This window comes from Vipera ursinii (genome assembly GCF_947247035.1).
Source record: "Vipera ursinii genome assembly, chromosome: 2".
NCBI lineage: Eukaryota > Metazoa > Chordata > Lepidosauria > Squamata > Viperidae > Vipera > Vipera ursinii.
The window spans coordinates 288,189,405-288,209,047 of record NC_139513.1 but is presented as its reverse complement, the minus strand read 5'-3'; the positions used below and the strand labels follow the sequence as shown (position 1 = coordinate 288,209,047).

Here is a 19,643-nt window from a genome sequence, read left to right as displayed (position 1 = left end):
CCTCAAGGTCACCTGAGGGATGGGTGATCTATCTGTCTCCAGTCTACAATACAGTCCTTTCAGCAGTTGCAAGAAGGCTCCACACCCATCTGCACACCTACTCAGGTGACCCTGAGGGTCCCTGTAGGGTCCTTGGTGCCCTCTGAGCTTGGTTGTCATCTTGCAGGTGTTTCATGACCCAACTAGGTAACATCATCAGTGCTAGAAGGGAGTAGGGTTTTGAAGAGAGGAGGATGAGGAGGACTGTGGGGTCATTTGTGTCCTCTGAGCTTGGTTGTCGTCTTGCAGGTGTTTCATGACCCAACTAGGTAACATCATCAGTGCTAGAAGGGAGTAGGGTTTTGAAGAGAGGAGGATGAGGAGGACTGTGGGGTCCTTTGTGTCCTCTGAGCTTGGTTGTCGTCTTGCAGGTGTTTCATGACCCAACTAGGTAACATCATCAGTGCTGGAAGGGAGTAGGGTTTTGAAGAGAGGAGGAGGAGGACTGAGGGGTCCTTTGTGTCCTCTGAGCTTGGTTGTCGTCTTGCAGGTGTTTCATGACCCAACTAGGTAACATCATCAGTGCTGGAAGGGAGTAGGGTTTTTAAGAGAAGAGGAGGAGGAGGAAGAGGACTGTGGGGTCCTTTATGCCCTCTGAGCTTGGTTGTTTTCTTGCAGGTGTTTCATGACCCAACTAGGTAACATCATCAGTGTGGTGAGCATACCCCACTTCCTTCTAGCACCCATGATGATACTTAGTTAGGTGACAAAACATCTGCAAGAAAGCAACAGGTTCAGAGAGCGCCAAGGACCCTGCAATAAGCCTCCGTTCTCTTCAGGTTTCTACGTTTAACCAGGTTTACCAGGCCTGAGCGGTTTTGGAATGTGGGGTACTGGATTGGAAACCACAAACTGGAGTTTTAGTGGAAGGGTTGAGTGTGTAGGGGTGAGGCCTTGAGATCTCAAACTTCTCCACCAGATGACCTCACCTACGAATCAAGAAAGACACATTGAGTTCCTTTCTGAGAAAGTGTCCTTTATTGACAGAATCATGTCAAAACTGAAGCAGTTATTTGCATAAAATTACAGATATATACCCTGAGAATTTTAATTTTCTTCCTTCCTACTAAACTTCCCGTGCTTGGCTGCCTCTTTACCATCTGGAATATGGCCCCTCCCTTCTGGGTATCCAGACTACATTCCACCCCATCTGTTGTTTATTTTTCTTTTGTTTTACAAACTAGGTCAACCTCCAGCTTTGGAGTAACCATTTAGTCACTTCTGCTGCTAAAATACGTGTATTTTAAGGTATTTTAAAAATTCCTGATGTTCTCCCTCGTTTGTTTTTTTTTCTGAATCAAACCTGTATTTCATCACAACGAGGAAATAACAAAAAAACAACAACCCACAATTTAGAAAAGCAGATGAAATGCTCCTCTCAGAACACAAGATGGCACACGGCGGCAATAAATGCTATAAATCCTTCTGCCAGGATGCCAAGACGCCGGATAAAGCTTCCAATAAATTATTGCAGGCTGGAAGAGAGTCTGAATGGTTATTTTCTCAAGCTCAACCTGAGGATAGGCATCAAAGGCTTACAGTGCTCATATTCACGGACTGCTTACGGAAAAAATAAGGAGAGAAAGTGTTTTAACAGATACGGTAAACAACAAGAGTGAGCAAGAAGAACGATGGGGCTGGAGGCTAAAACATATGAAGAATGGTTGCAGGCGTTGGGTACATCTAGTAATTTAATGAAAAGAGTAATAATAATAATAATAATAATAATAATAATAATAATAATAATAATAATAATAATAATATAATAATAATAATAATAATAATAATAATTAATAATAATAATAATAATAATAATAATAATAATAATAATAATAATAATAATAATAATAATAATAATAATAATAATTTTATTTATATACCGCCCTTCTCCCGAAGGACTCAGGGCGGTGAACAGGGCAAACATATAAAAATACAAAGATACAAAAGTTAAAAAGAATTAAACACAATGCCCAGCTAAAACAATAAATAGATATATTAAAAACAACAGTAAAATCCCAACCCATCCCCCATCAGGCCAGGCCGGCTTGTTTGAATAAGTGAGTCTTTAGATCGCGTCGGAAGGAGCGAAGGTCGGGCGCCATCCGGAGCTCGACCGGCAACCAATTCCATAGCTCCGGGGCACCCACAGAGAAGGACCTCCCCCTGGGGGCCACCAGACGACATTCTCTGACCGGTGGCACCCTGAGGAGGCCCTCTCTGTGGGAACGCACAGGGCGGAGGGGAGTTGATGCCGGCAGCAGGTGATCCCTGAAGTACTCCGGACCCAGAAGGACTAGGGGTGACATGACGGCAGTCTTCCAATATTTGAGGGGCTCCTACAAAGACAAGGGGGGTCAAACTATTCTCCGAAGCACCAAGAAGCGAAGCAATGGATGGAAACTAACCAAGGAGAGAAGCAAATCTGAATTAAAGATAAATTTCCTAACAGGGAGAGCAGTCAACCAGTGGAACAGAAGTTGCCTTCAGAAGTTGTGGGAGGCTTTCAAAAAGAGACAAGAGCAAGAGGGTCAAACTCGATTTTATTGAGGGCCACACTGTCATTGTGGTTGACCCTCTGGGAGCCGGCTGGGCGTGGCTGTAGTGGCCATGGCTGATGTGGGTGTGGCTGGAGTGGGCATGGCCAGCTCAATGTCACTCGCATCGGGGGGCACCCGTGGGGGTCCCTGGGCGTGGCTTGGGGGGATCCGGGGGTCTCCAGCAGAGGGGGACAGAATCGGGGTGTGTGTGTGCTAGGACTGATCCACCGGAGGAGATTCGCCATCCCTCTTGGGCCACGTGGGGAGCTCCTGGATGGCAGCACGGGCTGCCCGGGGCTCTACTGGGTGGGTGCCCAGCCTTGTCCTTCAACTCCTCGGGCACTTGCTGAAGGACGAGGTTGCTGAAGGCAAAGGAGGCCAAGTGAGCAGGGGACGCCATACTCACAGGAAGAGGCAAGCGTGTGGGGGCCAGGGCAGCAGATTCATCCCGCAGTCCTTATGTTTGGCATTTCTGGACTAGACAATCTAGTTAGCTGGGTGTGCAGCTAACGAGTAGGCTGGCTTGGTCGCTCAACAGTGAGACACCGGTGAAGCGGGCACAGTGACACCTGCATTTTCTGCGTCGCATGAGAAAAGCACATCTTCCTTCCCCTGTCCTGACCACTTTCTACAGAGGGACGATCGAGAGCATCCTGTCATACGGCATCACAGTCTGGTTTGGAAGCATCACCAGTTCAGACAGGAAGGCGGTGCAGAGAGTGGTGAGGACGGCAGAAAAGATCCTTGGCAGTTCCCTCCCTCCCATCCAGGACACGGCACAGAAGCGTTGCTTGAACTGGGTCCACAAGATTATCTGGGACACTACACACCCTCTCCACGACCTGTTTTCCTTGTTCCCTTCTGGGAGGAGGGGGGCTTCGTGGTATCTGAAGCAGAACATCCAGATTCAGCCATCGTTTCATTCCATACTGTGTTAACCTTGTGAACTCTCAAGCTTCCTCCTTGTGTTATACATTCAAGATGGACAGTATTTATTTGTTATGTATATGTAGGGGCGTGGGTCTATTATACATGTGTGTATATAGTATGGCTAGGTGTGTGTCATGTATGTGTTCCTATTTGAGAGCGGGCAACTCAATTTCATTTTTGATGTGTGCTGTTGTGCCTACAGTAAAAAAAATGACAATAAAGGTTACATTTCTCTGAAATGGTATAGGGGGTTAGGGTTAAGGTAGGACTAGAGGTAGGACTAGAAGACCTCCAAGGTCCCTTCCAACTCTGCTATTGTGTTATTCTGTTTTTTGTTTGTTTGTTTCATTTTGTTTTTGTTTTTTTAAATATCTCTGCTGGCCTCTTTTTTCTTTTCCCCTTAGTCATAGCAATCACACTCTTTTTTTTTTTTTCTGGAGAAAAGTTTGTCTTGATTTTGAGACAGGTGATGGGTTTGACCGGCAGAAGCTTTGTGTTTTGCCTTTCACAGTTTCCCTGCGGAGATTCTCCATCATCCAGGTCATGGTTGTCCCAAAGGTGCTTTTTCAAGAGGCAACTGGACTTGGCTTTGTTTTCCTTTGAAGATGTTTCCCTTCTCGTCCCAGACGAGACTGGATGGTGGGGAATGGGAAGATTTATACTCCTTGCAGACAGCTGGTCATTTGCCTTCTTTTAGAGCAGACATGTCAAACACAAGGCCCGGGGGCTGGATCCGGCCCGTGAAGTGGTTTCATGTGGCCCGCGAAGCCATCCTGGAAACAGTGAGGGAACGGCCCCCACTGCCTTGGCCCTGGCCTAGAGACCCTCCCTCTGCCAGAAACCCTCAGATCTGTCCCACTCATGCCCAGGCCCCCATAGGCACCCTTGATGCGAATGATGTAGAGCTGGCCATGCCCACCCAGTAGGCCTTACGCACTCTAGCCACGCCCACCCAGTAGGTCACGCCCACCCTGGCCATACCCACCCGGCCCCCTGAGGGTAACCGCAATGCTGATGCAGCCCTCAATGAAATTGAGTTTGACACCCCTGTTTTAGAGAGTCGTTGAGGCCACCAGGAGGTTTAATCTAAATGTCCTCTGGGTCACCTGAGAAGTGCAAATGGGTGTGGAGCCTTCTTGGAAGTGTTGAAAGGACGGTGTTGTAGACTGGAGATAGACAGTGTTGTATCCCTCCCCCTCTGTTGAGAGAGGCCTCTTCAATTTTGACCTAAATGGCCTCTTTGACCCCTCTTTCCAACCAGCGGTCCTCTCTGTCCAAAACATGGACTTTGCTGTCTTCAAAAGAGCAGCCTTTGTCTTTTGAATGCAGATGGACTGCTGAATCTAGTCCTGAGGGGTTTGTTCTCCTATATTCTCCAAGTGGCCTCAACGACCCTCTAAAAGAAGGCAAATGACCAGCTGTCTGCAAGGAGTATAAATCCTTCCATTTCCCACCATCCGGGCAGAGCTGAAGAAGCTTCTTGGATGGGAAGTGAAACATCTCCAAAGAAAAACAAGAAAGTCCAGTTGCCTCTTGAATACGCAACTTTGGGACATTGCACAGTCGCTATTCATTGCTTAGTTGGCCTTTTCTTCTCCACAGATATTCCAACTTGATTTTGAACTTGTTCTCTCTCATGGTTGATGCCAACATTCCAGACATCGCTCTTGAACCAGACAAGACCGTCAAAAAAGTAAGGGACCCATTTCTTATATACTTTATCCCCCTATATATAAAGGTAAAGGTTCCCCTGCACATGCGTGCTAGTCGTTTCCGACTCTAGGGGCTGGTGCTCATCTCCATTTCCAAGCCAAAGTGCCAGTGCTTGTCCGAGGACGTCTCCGTTGTCATGTGGCTGGCATAACTAGACGCGAAAGGCGCACGGAGCGCTGTTACCTTCCCACTGTAGTGGTCCCTATTTTTCTACTTGCATTTTTACGTGCTTTTGAACTGCTAGGTTGGCAGAAGCTGGGACGAGTAACAGGCGCTCACTCTGCTACGCGGCACTTGGGATTTGACCCGCCAAACTGCCGACCTTCTGATCGACAAGCTCAGAGTCCTAACCCACTGAGCCACCGCGTCCCTAGCCCCTATATATACATATACATATATGTGTGTTTGTGTGTGTATGTGTGTGTGTGTGTGTGTGTACGTACATACATATGTATATGTGTATGTGTGGGATGCGGTGGCTCAGTGGGTTAGGACGCTGAGCTTGTCGATCAGAAGTTCAACAGTTTGGTGGGTCGAATCCCGAGTGCTGCATAACAGAGTGAGCGACTGTTACTCGTCCCAGCTTCTGCCAACCTAGCAGTTCGAAAGCACGTAAAAATGCAAGTAGAAAAATAGGGACCACTCCGGTGGGTAGGTAACAGCGTTCCGTGCGCCTTTGGCGTCTAGTCATGCCGGCCACATGACCACAGAGACGTCCTCGGACAAGCGCTGGCTCTTCGGCTTGGAAACGGAGATGAGCACCGGCCCCTAGAGTTAGAAACAACTAGCACGCATGTGTGGGGGAAACTTTACCTTTACCTTTATGTGTATGTGTATATGTATATGTGTGTGTATGTATGTATGTATATGTATATATTGAAGTCCACAAGTCATAAAAGGGCCAAGTTGGAAGACCCCTGTTCTAGGGTCTTAGTAAGTGGCATCAAGATAATTTTATTTGGAATATTGAACAAACCATAGTTTCAGGACAGAAGTCATGGAATTCCTCCTAAGATGACACATGGAAGGAATCTTGCCTTGTCTCTATTTTTTTAAAATTATTATTATTATTGTTTATTTGGCAATCTGCCTTAGACACTGATCTATGGTGAATTGAAATAGTGACATCTATTGCATCCGTATATAATAGAGATGATGACTTAATTTGAGGGGCATTCTGTTTGTTTGTTGTTATTTTTTTCTCTTCTCTTTGTTTTCAATGGTTGCTGATGTTTCATCCAGTTGTCAAGGATATATAATTGGTGAAATCGTGGCCATCAAAGAGCAAAATTGGCAGGCATCCTGCATTCCGTCTACCTTCTTTCTTTTTTTCTTTCTTTCCTTCTCTGCCGAGTTGCTTTCATCTCTACCTTTCAATTCGTGATTTTAACATTTAACCCCATCCTTCCTTTGTCGGAGATGCTCCGTTGCTTGATGAGATGGTGTTTGTGTTCTTCTGGGACCTTGTCTTGAGAGCCAGATTTTCTACTTTAAGAAAGGAAAAGAAAAAAATCAAACATCATCTTTGCTTATGTTTCCTTCCAATTAAGCCACAGCTTGCCGAATTGATTGTGAATATCTTGCCTGTAGCTTACATGTTTCATTTGGGTTTGATCTTCGTGCCTGTCTGTCGGGGAGTTCAAAAACATACAATCAGATTTATTCTCTCTCTCTCTCTCCTCTCTCTCTCTCTCTCTCTCTCATCTCTCTCTCTCTCTCTCTCCTCTCTCTCCTCTCTCTCTCTCTCTCTTTCTCTCTCTCTCTCTCTCTCTCTCTCTCTCTCTCTGTCTCTCTCTCTCTCTCTCTCTCTCTCTCTCTCTCTCTCTCTCTCTCTCTCTGTCTCTGTCTCTCTCTCTGCCTGCATTCATATTACCTTTAAAATATGTCAAACCCCTAAAGCTATTTTTTCCCTTCCCCTCAAGATTTCCTAGGGCTTTGTAATCTTTCTGAAAACAGATCTCATTATACAATCCTTAGACTTGCGCGTCTGAATTTTATTTATTGTGCTGACTCTTTAAATTGCATTTTGCCAACTCCTTCTTCTTCTTTTTTTTTTGCAATTGATTTTAATAACCAAGTTGCTGTAAGGGGTCCCGTTGCCTTTGTATGCTGCGTCTTCTTCCCTTTAATGGCAAGTCGAAAAGAGTAAAAAAAATAAAATAAAAAAATCTGCAGCTTTGGAAAAATCGCTCTGTTTGATAAATTGTGATCCCCGTGAAAGCTTCATAATCAATATCTCTAAGGACAGAAAGTTGGACTGGTATAATATGTTATCTTGAGAGCACAAGGCGAACGGTGTAGAGAAAATGCTAACATTATGATTGGAAGGACTGGGGTTTTTTCCCCCTAGTTATATCTACCCGACCCATCAGAGTGGGGAGGCAGGAGATGTTATGGGTCCCCTCTCCTAAGGAGGTCCACCTAGTAATGAGACCAAGGAGAAGGGCCTTCTCTGTGGTGGCTCCCTCTCTGTAGTTTGAAGGACCATCTTTTCCCAGTTACATCCACCTAGAACACCAGAATGGGGAGGAAGGATACGTTATGGATCCTCTCTCTTAAGGAGGTCCATCTGGTGAGGCCAAGAAGAAGGGCCTTCTCTGTGGTGGCTCTCTCCTTGTAGAATGAAGGACCATCTTTTCCCAGTTATGTCCACCCAAAACACCAGAATGGGGAGGAAGGATATGTTATGGATCCTCTCTCTTAAGGAGGTCCATCTGGTGAGGCCAAGAAGAAGGGCCTTCTCTATGATAGCTCCCTCTCTGTAGTTTGAAGGAACATCTTTTGCCAGTTACGTCCACCCGACCCTCCAGAGTGGAGAGGCAGGATATTATATGGATCCTCTCTTTTAAAGAGGTCCATTTGGTGAGACCAACAAGAAGGGCCTTCTCTGTGGTGGCTCTCTCCTTGTAGAGTGAAGGACCATCTTTTCCCAGTTACGTCCACCCAACCCACCAGAATGGGGAGGAATGGTATGTTATGGATCCTCTCTCTTAAGGAGGTCCATCTGGTGAGACCAAGAAGAAGGGCCTTCTCTGTAGTGGCTCCTTCCTTGTGGAACAACATCCTTGTGGAGATAAGATTGGCCACCATCCTGACACTCTTTCAAAAGGCCCCAAAGAAATGGTTTTGCCAACAGGCCTGGGGACGCCAGGGTGATACAGAGCCCATCCAGTGATTGGCTTGATTGTGGACACCAAGGGATGAGGGTTTATTGCCTTTTTATTGGGGTTTTATCTGTGTAAGCCACATGGAGTCACCATGAGTGAGTTGGGTGGGCCACATACATTTTCTCAATAAATATAATAGAATGAATAAATTACTTTATGTTGTAGAACAGATGACAGGGCAATAACTTTGAAATAGAAGTTTAAACACTTTGGGCCTGTATCTGAAGGGGTGGAAAGCTAATAGTGCTGCATTATATTTATCGGTATTCAACCAGGGGGTATACAGTATGTGTATATGTGTTTGTGTCCTTTTTATTTTATTTTTTTAATGTCTTGTTTGTTTTTTCATCTGTTTTTTCCCCCTAAAACATTTCTTTTTTGAGTTTTTTGCATTTTAACTTTTGACTTTTTGAAACAAAGTGGTAAGTTGTAGCCTTAGGTTATTGGTGAAAGGGGTAGCATATCAATTTAACAAATAAATAAATAAACAGTTGCCACTTAATTTACTTTTCCCTCTTCACAGATATTATTAGTGAAAAACTGTCATAAGTTAGTTACAAAAAGTGACTTATGATGTTTTTTAATAATAATAATAATAATAGTAATAATAATAGTAATAATAGTAATAGTAATAATAATAATAGTAATAATAATAATAATAATAATAATAATAATAATAATAATAATAATAATAATAGAGTTGGAAGGAACCTTGGAGGTCTTCTAGTCCAACCCCTTTCTCAAACAAGAAACCCTATACCATTTCAGACAAATAGCTGTCCAGTCTCTTCTTAAAAACTTCCAGTGTTGGAGCATTCGCCATTTCTGGAGGCAGGTTGTTCCACTGGTTGATTGTTCTCACTGTTAGGAAATTTCTTCTTAGTTCTAGGTTGCTTCTCTCCTTGATTAGTTTGCATCCGTTGCTTCTTGTCCCACCTTCAGGCGCTTTGGAGAACAGCTTGACTCCCTCTTCTTTGGGGCAGCCCCTGAGATGTTGGAAGACTGCTATCATGTTCCCAAGCCCCCCCCAGTTCTTCTCTTCATTAAAATAGACATACCCAATTCCAGCAACCGTCCTTTATATGTTTTAGCCTCCAGCCACCTAATCATCTTTGCTGCTCTTCTCTGCACTCTTTCCAGAGTCTCAACATCTTTTTTACATCGTGGTGACCAAAACTGGATGCAGGATTCCAAGTGTGGCCTTACCAAGGCCTTGTAAAGTGGTATTAACCCTTTATGTGATCTTGATTCTATCCCTCTGTTAACGCAGCCTAGGGAAAGAATCAGGAAGCACGTTACCTAGCCTGGTAATGAAACATTTGGAAACCAACCCACAAGCTCGGAGAATGAAACTTTACCCTCATCCTACACCTGAGCTACAGATATTCGCCACTATTGCAATAGTGGATGATTGCAAGATTATCCAGGGTGTGAATGACCAAGAGAAGCATTTCTTAAGCATTTCTCTTTTTTTTCCCTGTAATACGTTTTATTCTTTATTCTTATGCAACACATTCCTAGAAACGTTGACTGCATTCCTTCCATCATATTATTTTATGTATATTTTGGCAGGCAGTTTATGAGAAACGCTTACGTCCCAACATTTGTACTATCTAGCGACTCTTGGCTGATTTCAATAAGCTGAACAGATTTGGGCTTTTTATTAGTAATGGAAGGGAAGACCACTAGGAAATTCGGGAGAAGGGCGGTATATAAAACGAATAAATAAATAAATAAATAAATAAATAAATAAATAAATAAATAAATAAATAAATTCCAGGGTGGCTAGACTGGGAAGTAGATGATGGTGGTGATGGTGATGATGATGATGATGATGATGATAATAATAAAAATAAAAATAAAAATATAAAATAAATATTAATAATAAAAATACGACCTGCCTGTGTCCTAAAAGTCGTAGGGAACATAGGGTGGAAAAAGTTGTCGAGAATGAGAGGGTGAAGATCTTGTGGGACTTCCGAATACAGACAAATTGCCATTTGGAACACAACACGCCAGATATCGCAGTCATAGAGAACCGAAGCGTACAGCTGATTGATATCGCTGTACCAGGAGATGCCAGAGTCGAAGAAAAAGAAGTGGAAAAAATTACGAAATACCACGACCTGGCCATCGAAACTGCACGATTATGGATGAAACGTGTAACGGTGACACCCATTGTCATCGGGGCACTGGGAACTATGTCCAAAAACTTTGCAAAACACATCAAGAAATTGCAGCTTCCTGCAATGACTCCAGCAACGCTACAAAAAACTGCACTACTCAGAACATCTTACATTTTAAGGAGATACCTGGTTGATACCTAGGATGCTGGCAGCAACCCGTGTCAGCCATGAGTGCCAATCAATTTGAGTGCCAGTCAATGTTTTATGAATAAAAGTTTTAAACAACAATAATACCGATAAACGAGAATATTTGTAGGGTTGAATTGTGAAGTCCTCGGGGTGTCTCTGAGCTTGGTTGTTTTCTTGCAGACATTTCATTACCAAACTAGGTAGCACCATCAGTGCTAGAAGGGAATGGAGTTTCTGTAGAAGAGGAGGAGGAGGAGGAGGACTGTGGGGTCCTTGATGTTCTCTGAGCTTGGTTGTTTTCTTGCAGACGTTTCATAACCCAACTAGGTAACATCATCAGTTCTAGAAAGAAGTGGGATTTGGGGAGAAGATGAGGAGGAGGAGGACCTTAGGCTCCTTGATGGTCTTAGAGCTTCATTGTATTCTTGCAGACATTTCATTACCAAACTAGGTAACATCATCAGTCCTAGAAGGGAACGGAGTTTCTGGAGAGAAGGAGGAGGAGGAGAAAAGAAGGAGGAGGAAAAGGAGGAGGATTGTGGGCTCCTTGGTGGCCTTAGAGCTTTGTTATATTCTTGCAGACATTTCATTACCAAACTGAGTAACATTATCATTTCTAGCAATAGTAGCTAGGTAATACAGGGAAACGGTGGCTCAGTGGGTTAGGACGCTGAGCTTGTCAATCAGAAGATCGGCAGTTTGGCGGGTCAAATCCTGAGTGCCGCGTAACAGAGTGAGCGCCTGTTACTCATCCCAGCTTCTGCCAACCTAGCAGTTCGAGAGCACGTAAAAATGCAAGTAGAAAAATAGGGACCACTACGGTGGGAAGGTAACAGTGTTCCGTGCGCCTTTGGCGTCTAGTCATGCCGGCCACATGACCACGGAGATGTCCTCGGACAAGCGCTGGCTCTTCGGCTTTGAAACGGAGATGAGCACCGGCCCCTAGAGTTGGAAACGACTAGCACACATGTGTGGGGGAACCTTTACCTTTACCTTTACTAGCTAGGTAATGAAACCTTTGCTAGTAAACAACCAAGCTTAGAGACTGCTGAGTAGCCCACAAACAATGATAATTATTATGGACCAGAAAATGGCCCATCCCTTCCATATTATGGTTAGAGAAAACCCAGAGGCACGTTTCTGTGAAAGTACCAGACTTCTCTCCAAAGAGGTATTATTTTATTAAATCATTTATTGCATCAATTTTGCTTAAAACTGAATGGAAACATCACGGGAGATCCCAAAGTTGTTTGTAATGGGTCTAAATGGACTAAAAAGAAAAGAAACACTCGGCTGCGACGTCCCGTTTGCTAAAAACCCATTTCAATGAGATGATTCTGTTGAGAAAAAAAAAATCAAATGAGATGCTTTAGGTGCTCGGATTGATTTTCCCACCCCCGCCCCCCGCCCCTCCTCAAGGCTTTAACAAGAAATCCATATATATTTTGAGAAACTCAAACAAGATAAAAATCCACTTTGCCTTGACCTGCAAAATTAAATTACCCGCTGGTGGCAGATGAAGTCCGCAGTCTGCTTTTCAGCCGTAAGATTGCTTTCGCAAAAGAGGGGTGAAGTAAGTATAAAACGGGTTTTGTTTGTGAGGTAAATGGAAAGGTTTTGCCTGTCCGGTCGTGTCGGACTCTAGGGGGCGCTGTTCCTTGGTTCGAGGGAGACAGCTTTGTCTGAAGACATTTCCATGTGGCCAGCATAACTGTGTGCCGAGCTGCGCAGAACGCTGTGCCTTTCCCGCCGAGGTGGCACCTATTTATCTACTCGCATTTGCATGCTTTCGAACGGCTAGGATATTTGGATATTCCACCTCCAGCTTGAATATCCAGATAAAAACCTATGGAGGTTCTCGAGTCACCCAATTCATGGTTGACCCAAAGGTGCTTTTTTCAAAAGTCAACTGGTATGTCTTTGAAGGCCTTTCGCTTCTCATCCGAGAAGCTTCTTCAGCTCTGACTGGACGGTGGGGGAATGGAAGGATTTATACTCCTTGAAGACAGCTGGTCATTTGCCTTCTTTTAGAGGGTCGTTGAGACCCCTGTGGAGGTTGACCTGTGTCTTCAGGATCACCTGAGTGGGTGCAAATGGGTCTGGAGCCTTCTTGGCTGTGGGATGTTTTTAGCCTTGGGTCTCTTCACCGTTGAAGACGGGCGCAAGCTGTTGACGATGAGTCCATGTTGCCTGCATCTCAAACTGAAGCGCAAACGGTTCCTCGAGTCTGCAGTGTTTTCTGGAAATCTGTTCATTTGAAGGGTGTCCATCCCAAAGGGCATAGCTCAATGTCTGCGGAGATTCTCCGTCATCTAGGTCCTGGTTGTCCCAAAGGTGCTTTTTTTCAGGAGGCAACTGGACTTCCTTCTTTTTCTTTGAAGACATTTCACTTCTCATCCAAGAAGCTTCTTCAGGTCTGGCCAGATGGTGGGGAACAGAAGGATTTCTACTCCTTGCAGACCGCTGGTCATTTGCCTTCTTTTAGAGAGTCGTTGCGGCCACTTGGAGATTTACCTGTGTCCTCAGGGTCATCTAAATAATACAAATGGGTATGGAGACTTCTTGGAACCACTGTGTTGTAGACTGGAGATAGATGATGTTGTATCCCTCCCCCTCTGTTGAGAGAGGGGCTGTTCAATTTTGACAGAGCAGTCCACCTGCATTTCAAAGACAAAGGCCACTCTTTTGAAGACAGCCAAGTCCACATTTTGTACAGAGAGGAGCGCTGGTTTGAAAGAGGGGTCCAAAAGGTCATCTAGGTCAATGTTGCCGTGTCCCTGTCTCCGGTGATTCCATTTTGCGACCTTCTGACAAGCAAAACCAATGGGGGAAGCCAGATTCACTTAACAGCCGTGTGGCTAATTTAACAACGGCCATGATTTACTTCGACAGTCGGGGCAAGACAGGTTGTAAAATGGAGCAAAACTCACTTAGTGCCTCTCTCGCTTCACGACAGAAATCTTAGGGTCAATTGTGTTCATACGTCAAGAACCATCTGTACTCTACGAAGACCATCAGGCTGTATCAAGATAGGAGCTTGTGGGATCAAGAATTTTGGCTGTTCGGGCATTGACCAAGGGCAAATGGGAATCTTGCCAGGAGGGGAACATCCATCACCACGGCTGATGTTCAAGGTTTACCATTAGTGGCTGCAGAGGTAGAAGACTCCCATCAAGCTTAGGAATCCTTAGTCTTGTTCTTTTAGAATCTGTCCAGTGGCTTCTTAATAATCTGAACTGGTGGTCAACACTGTAACCAGTGTTCCCAGTGCTATATGAATGTTCCAAAGCTACGGCTGATGCATTTTCCCCCTTCATTGGTAATCTTTGATTTGCAACTATTAGTTTAGTGATCACTTAGTGTTACCAGAGTAGCAAAACAAGTGACTTATGACTTGTCCTGTGGGAGGGAGGGGGGGAGGGAGGGAAGGAAGGAAGGAAGGAAGGAAGGAAGGAAGGAAGGAGAGGGAGGGAGGGAGGGAAGAAGGAAGGAAGGAAGGAGAGGGAGGGAGGAAGGAAGGAAGGAAGGAAGGAAGGAAGGAAGGAAGGAAGGAAGGAAGGAAGGAAGGAGAGGGAGGGAGGGAAGAAGGAAGGAAGGAAGGAAGGGAGGGAGGGAGCGAGGGAGGGAGGGAGGAGAGGGAGGGAAGGAAGGAAGGAAGGAAGGAAGGAAGGAAGGAAGGAAGGAAAAAAGAAGGGAGGAAAGAAACAAAGGAAGGAAAAAGAAAGAGAAGGAAAGGGAGGGAGGGAGGAAGGAAGGACAAATGAAGGGAGGAAGGAAAGGAAGAAAGGAAAAATGAAAGAGAAGGAAAGGGAGGACGGAAAGAAGGAAGGAAGGTAAGGAAGGAAAAATGAAGGGAGGAAGGAAAGAGGAAGGAAGGAAAAATGAAAGAGAAGGAAAGGGAGGGAGGGAGGAAGAAAGGAAGGAAGCGAAAGAAGGAAAAATAAAAAAGCAGGAAAGGGAGGAAGGAAAAATGAAGGGAGGAAGAAAGGGAAGGAAGGAAGGAAAAATGAAGGAAAGAAGAAAGCAAGGGAAGAAGGAAAGAAAAATGAAAGAAGGAAAGGGAGGGAGGGAGGAAAAATGAAGGGAGGAAGGGAAGGAAAAAAGGAAAAATGAAAGAGAAGGAAAGGGAGGGAGGAAGGAAAAATGAAGGGAGGAAAAACAAAAGAGAAGGGAGAGGGGAGGAAGGAAAGAAGGAAGGAAGGAAAAATGAAAGAGAAAGGGAGGGAAGGAAAGAAGGGAGGAAAAATGAAAGGAGGAAGAAAGGGACTGAAGGAAGGAAGGAAAAATGAAAGAGAAGGAAAGGGAGGGAGGGCAGAAGGAAAGAAAGGAAGGGGAGAGGAAGGAAGGAAGGAAGGATTCCTTTATAATTATTGGCAGTGCTTTTTTTGTAAAAGAAAAAGGTGCCAGAACTCACACATGTCATACAATCCGCCTTGCCTACCCTACAAGGTTCCATCCAAAAAAGGTGCCGGAACTCCATTCTGGGTGTTCTATGAGAAAAAAGCCCTGTATCTATCTATCTATCTATCTATCTATCTATCTATCTATCTATCTATCTATCTATCATCTATCTATCTATCTATCTATCTATCTATCTATCCGTCTGTCTATATCTATCTATCTGTCTATCTATCTATCTCTGTCTCTATCCATCTCCTGCCCCTAGAGGTGAGAGCTCTATGGGGCAGGCCATACCCAGTGGGGTTGCTCCAGACTTCCATCCCCCCCGAGAATTGGCTCTGTGGCCGTAGTGAGAGGACGGTGGTAGGCCTGCCTGGGGGGCTTATCCAGCTGAGTGGCAGCGGCTGGACGGAGGCCTGGGACTCCCTCTCCGAATAGATCCTCCTCATGGACTATCATCTATGGACTGCCTGCGATTCGGACTGCTATTTATGCCTTCCTTTAAATATTCGTCCACGGACTTGTGCGCCCTCAGGGGTGCTCCCCCCTCCTGGGTGCGACCCGCCTTGCCAGCCGATTATAACCTCGAGGAAGGGCCCATTTATTGGGACCCTGAGAGTTGGCTGGGCACGGGTGGGGGCCTTCGACGTAGACCTAATAAGAGGCCCCTGATTATTTTTCTTTCAAAATTTTTTAGGGGGTTAGGGAGGCGGGAGGGTTCTTTTGGTTGTTTGGATAAGGGGGGCTATCCAACTACCGCTGTTCTGGCTAGGGCCGATGGAGATCGCAGGGGGGAGGAGCGGGGGTCGGTCACCTCCGGGGCTCCAGGGCTGGTCGTGGGGCTACCTATTCCCACGACATCAGGGAATGGCAGCAGATGGAGGAGCAGAGGGCCGTATCGATCTCAGGGAAGGCCTCTCCGCTGCTTACAAGCGGTGAGGCACTCCGACCCTCTGGCTCTATCCCAAGGTCCCGGGAGTGAGGGTGTGCAGCCCCCTGAGCTCCGGCTGGTGTATTTGAACGCCAGGTCCGTCTCTAATAAGGCTCCTCTCGTTCGTGATTTGGTCGAGGGTGAGCAGGCGGACCTGGCTTGCATCACGGAGACTTGGTTGGGCCCAGAGGTCGGGATTCCTCTGGTTGATCTTTGCCCACCAGGTTTCCGGGTGCTGCACCGGCCTCGGGCTCAGGGTAGGGGTGGGGGTGTGGCTGTTGTTATGAGGGAGACCTTGTGTCCGCGGGAGGCCACTGTTCCTCAGATAGTCGGGTGTGAGTCTCTCTTTTTGAGATGCGGCCCTGGTGCGCAGTTGGGCTTGCTGCTGGTGTACCTTTCGCCTAGTCACGCAGCAGCAGCCCTGCCTGAGCTGCTCGATGTCCTCTCTGGGCTGGTGGTTGAGTTCCCGAAACTTATAGTTTTGGGGGACTTCAACCTACCATCGCTAGGAGGATCATCTGAGTTGGCCCGGGAGTTCATGGCTTCCATGACGGCCATGGACCTGACGCAGGTAATTTCGGGACCGACTCATGAGGGAGGCCACACCCTTGACCTAGTTTTCTTATCTGGACGGTGGTTAGATGATCTTGGTGGGGGCTCTCCAATTATTATGCCCCTGTCATGGACCGATCATCATCTCCTGCGGCTGGTCTTCCGTTTTGCCACCCCCCGCCGTGGGTGTTTGGAACCAATTAAATGGTACCGCCCCAGACGCTTAATGGATCCCCAGAGGTTCCAGGCAGCTCTGGGATCCCCACCTGCCTCCCTTGCTCACAGCTCGGCAGATGCCTTAGTGGAAGCCTGGGAAAGGACGGCCACTGAGGCTCTTGACCGAGTTGTACCCCTGCGGCCCCTGACCCGGTGCAGATCCCGTCGAGCTCCATGGTTCTCTGCGGAGCTTCGGGAGATGAAGCGTCGGAGACGGGGCCTAGAGAGCGGTTGGAGGTCCAGCCGATCCGAATCCGACCGATTGCGACTAAGAGCCTACATTAGGTCTTATCTCGCTGCGATAAGGGAGGCGAGGTCTAACCACTTCGCCACCCTTATCGCGTCCGCAGATAATCGCCCGGCCGCCCTGTTTAGGGTGACTCGCTCCCTCCTAAATCAGGAGGTGAGGGAGGATCCCTTGCAGGGCCGTGCCGAGGAGTTTAACCAACATCTGTCGGACAAAATCGCTCGGATTCGGACCGGTCTGGACTCTGACTGGGCAGAGTCTGACGATCAGGACACGGGTGGTCTTGTCGATATCACCTGGGAGGAGTTTGATTCTGTGACTCCGGAGGAAGTGGACAGGATCATGGGGAGGCTGAGCACCACCACATGTTTATTGGACCCGTGCCCTTCCTGGCTGGTTTATGCAGCCCGGGAGAGGACACGCAGCTGGTTCCAGGCAGTTATATCGGCTTCTTTGAGTGAGGGTATCTTCCCCGCCGTCTTGAAGGAGGCGGTGGTGAGGCCTCTCCTCAAGAAGCCTGCCTTGGACCCAGCTGTATTGAACAACTTTCGTCCTGTCTCCAACCTCCGCTTTCTTGCGAAGGTTGTTGAGAGTGTGGTGGCGCATCAGCTCCCTCTGGTCCTGGATGAAGCGGATTATCTAGACCCTTACCAATCGGGTTTCAGGCCCGGGCACAGCACGGAGACGGCATTGGTCGCGCTGGTGAATGATCTCTGGAGGGCTCGGGACAGAGGGCATTCCTCTGTTCTAGTCCTATTAGACCTCTCGGCGGCTTTCGATACCATCGACCATGGTATCTTGCTGCGGCGTCTCAGGGGATTGGGAGTGGGAGGCACAGTTTTACAGTGGTTCTCCTCCTATCTCTTGGGACGTTCGCAGTCGGTGTTGGCAGGGGGGCAGAGGTCGACCGCGAGGTCTCTCATTTGTGGAGTTCCTCAGGGGTCGGTCCTCTCGCCTCTCCTGTTCAACATCTACATGAAGCCGCTGGGTGAGATCATTCGTGGCTTTGGAGTTGGGTATCATCAGTACGCTGATGATACCCAACTTTTCTTTTCGACCCCAAACCACCCCAGTGATGCCCTCAACGTGATGTCCCGTTGCCTGGAGGCGGTTCGGGTCTGGATGGGGAGGAACAGACTTCAACTCAACCCCGACAAGACTGAGTGGCTTTGCATACCTTCATCCCGGGTTTATTCGGACATTCCACCTCTGGCTATGGGGGGTGAACTATTACCCCCCGTAGATAGGGCTCGCAACTTGGGAGTCCTCCTAGATTCACGGCTCACCTTAGAAGACCACATAGGAGCTGTGACTAGGGGGGCCTTCGCCCAGGTTCGCCTGGTGCGCCAGTTGCGGCCCTATCTTAGCCGGGATGATTTGTGCACGGTCACTCATGCGCTCGTGTCCTCTCGTCTGGACTACTGCAACGCTCTCTACATGGGGCTGCCCTTGAGGACCACCCGGAAGCTCCAACTGGTACAGAATGCAGCCGCGAGAGTGGTGTTGGGAGTCTCCCGATACTCCCACGTTACACCTCTGCTCCGTGAGCTGCATTGGTTGCCAGTTGTCTTCCGGGTGAGATTCAAGGTACTGGTAACGGTGTTTAAAGCCCTCCATGGCATGGGGCCGGAGTACCTCAGGGAACATCTGCTGCCGGCATCAAGCTCCCTGCGCCCTGTGCGTTCCCACAGAGAGGGCCTCCTCAGGGTGCCACCGATCAGAGAATGTCGATTGGTGGCCCCCAGGGGGAGATCCTTCTCTGTGGGCGCTCCGGAGCTGTGGAATCAGCTACCGGTAGAGCTCCGGATGGCGCCCGATCTTCGCTCCTTTCGTCGCGATCTCAAGACATTTTTGTTTGTACAAGCTGGCCTAGCCTGATGGGGATCGGTGGGGTTGTTTTATTTTTGGTCTTTTAATTTTATCTCGGGGTTTTTTAGAACTGTACTTCTATTGTTTTTAATTAGGGCAATTGTTTAATCACCTTTTAATGTTTGTATTTGCTATTTTATTCTGCCCTGTGAACCGCCCTGAGTCCTCAGGGAGAAGGGCGGTATATAAATGTTATTATTATTAAATATTGTTTCTATATCTATCTGTCTGTCTGTCTATCTATCTATCTATCTATCTATCTATCTATCTATCTATCTATCTATCCAGTGCTTTTTTTGTAAAAGAAAAAGGTGCCGGAACTCACACACGTCATACAAACCCGCCTTGCCTACCCTACAAGGTTCCATCCAAAAAAGGTGCCGGAACTCCGTTCTGAGCGTTCTATGAGGAAAAAAGCCCTGTATCTATCTATCTATCTATCTATCTATCTATCTATCTATCTATCTATCTATCTATCTATCTATCTATCTATCTATCCAGTGCTTTTTTTGTAATAGAAAAAGGTGCCGGAACTCACACACGTCATACAAACCCGCCTTGCCTACCCTACAAGGTTCCATCCAAAAAAGGTGCCGGAACTCCGTTCTGAGCGTTCCATGACAAAAAAAGCCCTGATTATTGGGATGTGAGGAGAACACCTCCAATCTAATCTTAATACCACTTTCTGGGAAGACAGTTTACTAGTCTAGGCACTTGGATTGCTTT

The 19,643-nt window shown here is 46.8% G+C and overlaps 1 protein-coding gene across 5 annotated transcripts in view; it reads left to right on the top strand.

The window, feature by feature from the left end:
• PIK3C3 (phosphatidylinositol 3-kinase catalytic subunit type 3) overlaps positions 1-19,643 on the top strand; it is a 128,709-nt gene that overhangs the window by 85,493 nt on the left and 23,573 nt on the right. For all 5 annotated transcript variants that reach the window (XR_014491469.1, XM_083354830.1, XM_083354831.1 and 2 more), the window contains one exon: positions 5,109-5,199. Coding sequence is in view for 4 of the 5 variants with exons in the window: in XM_083354830.1 (XP_083210956.1) it covers positions 5,109-5,199 (91 nt within the window). In the remaining variant the exon portion in view is untranslated. The remainder of the gene's footprint in view (positions 1-5,108; positions 5,200-19,643) is intronic.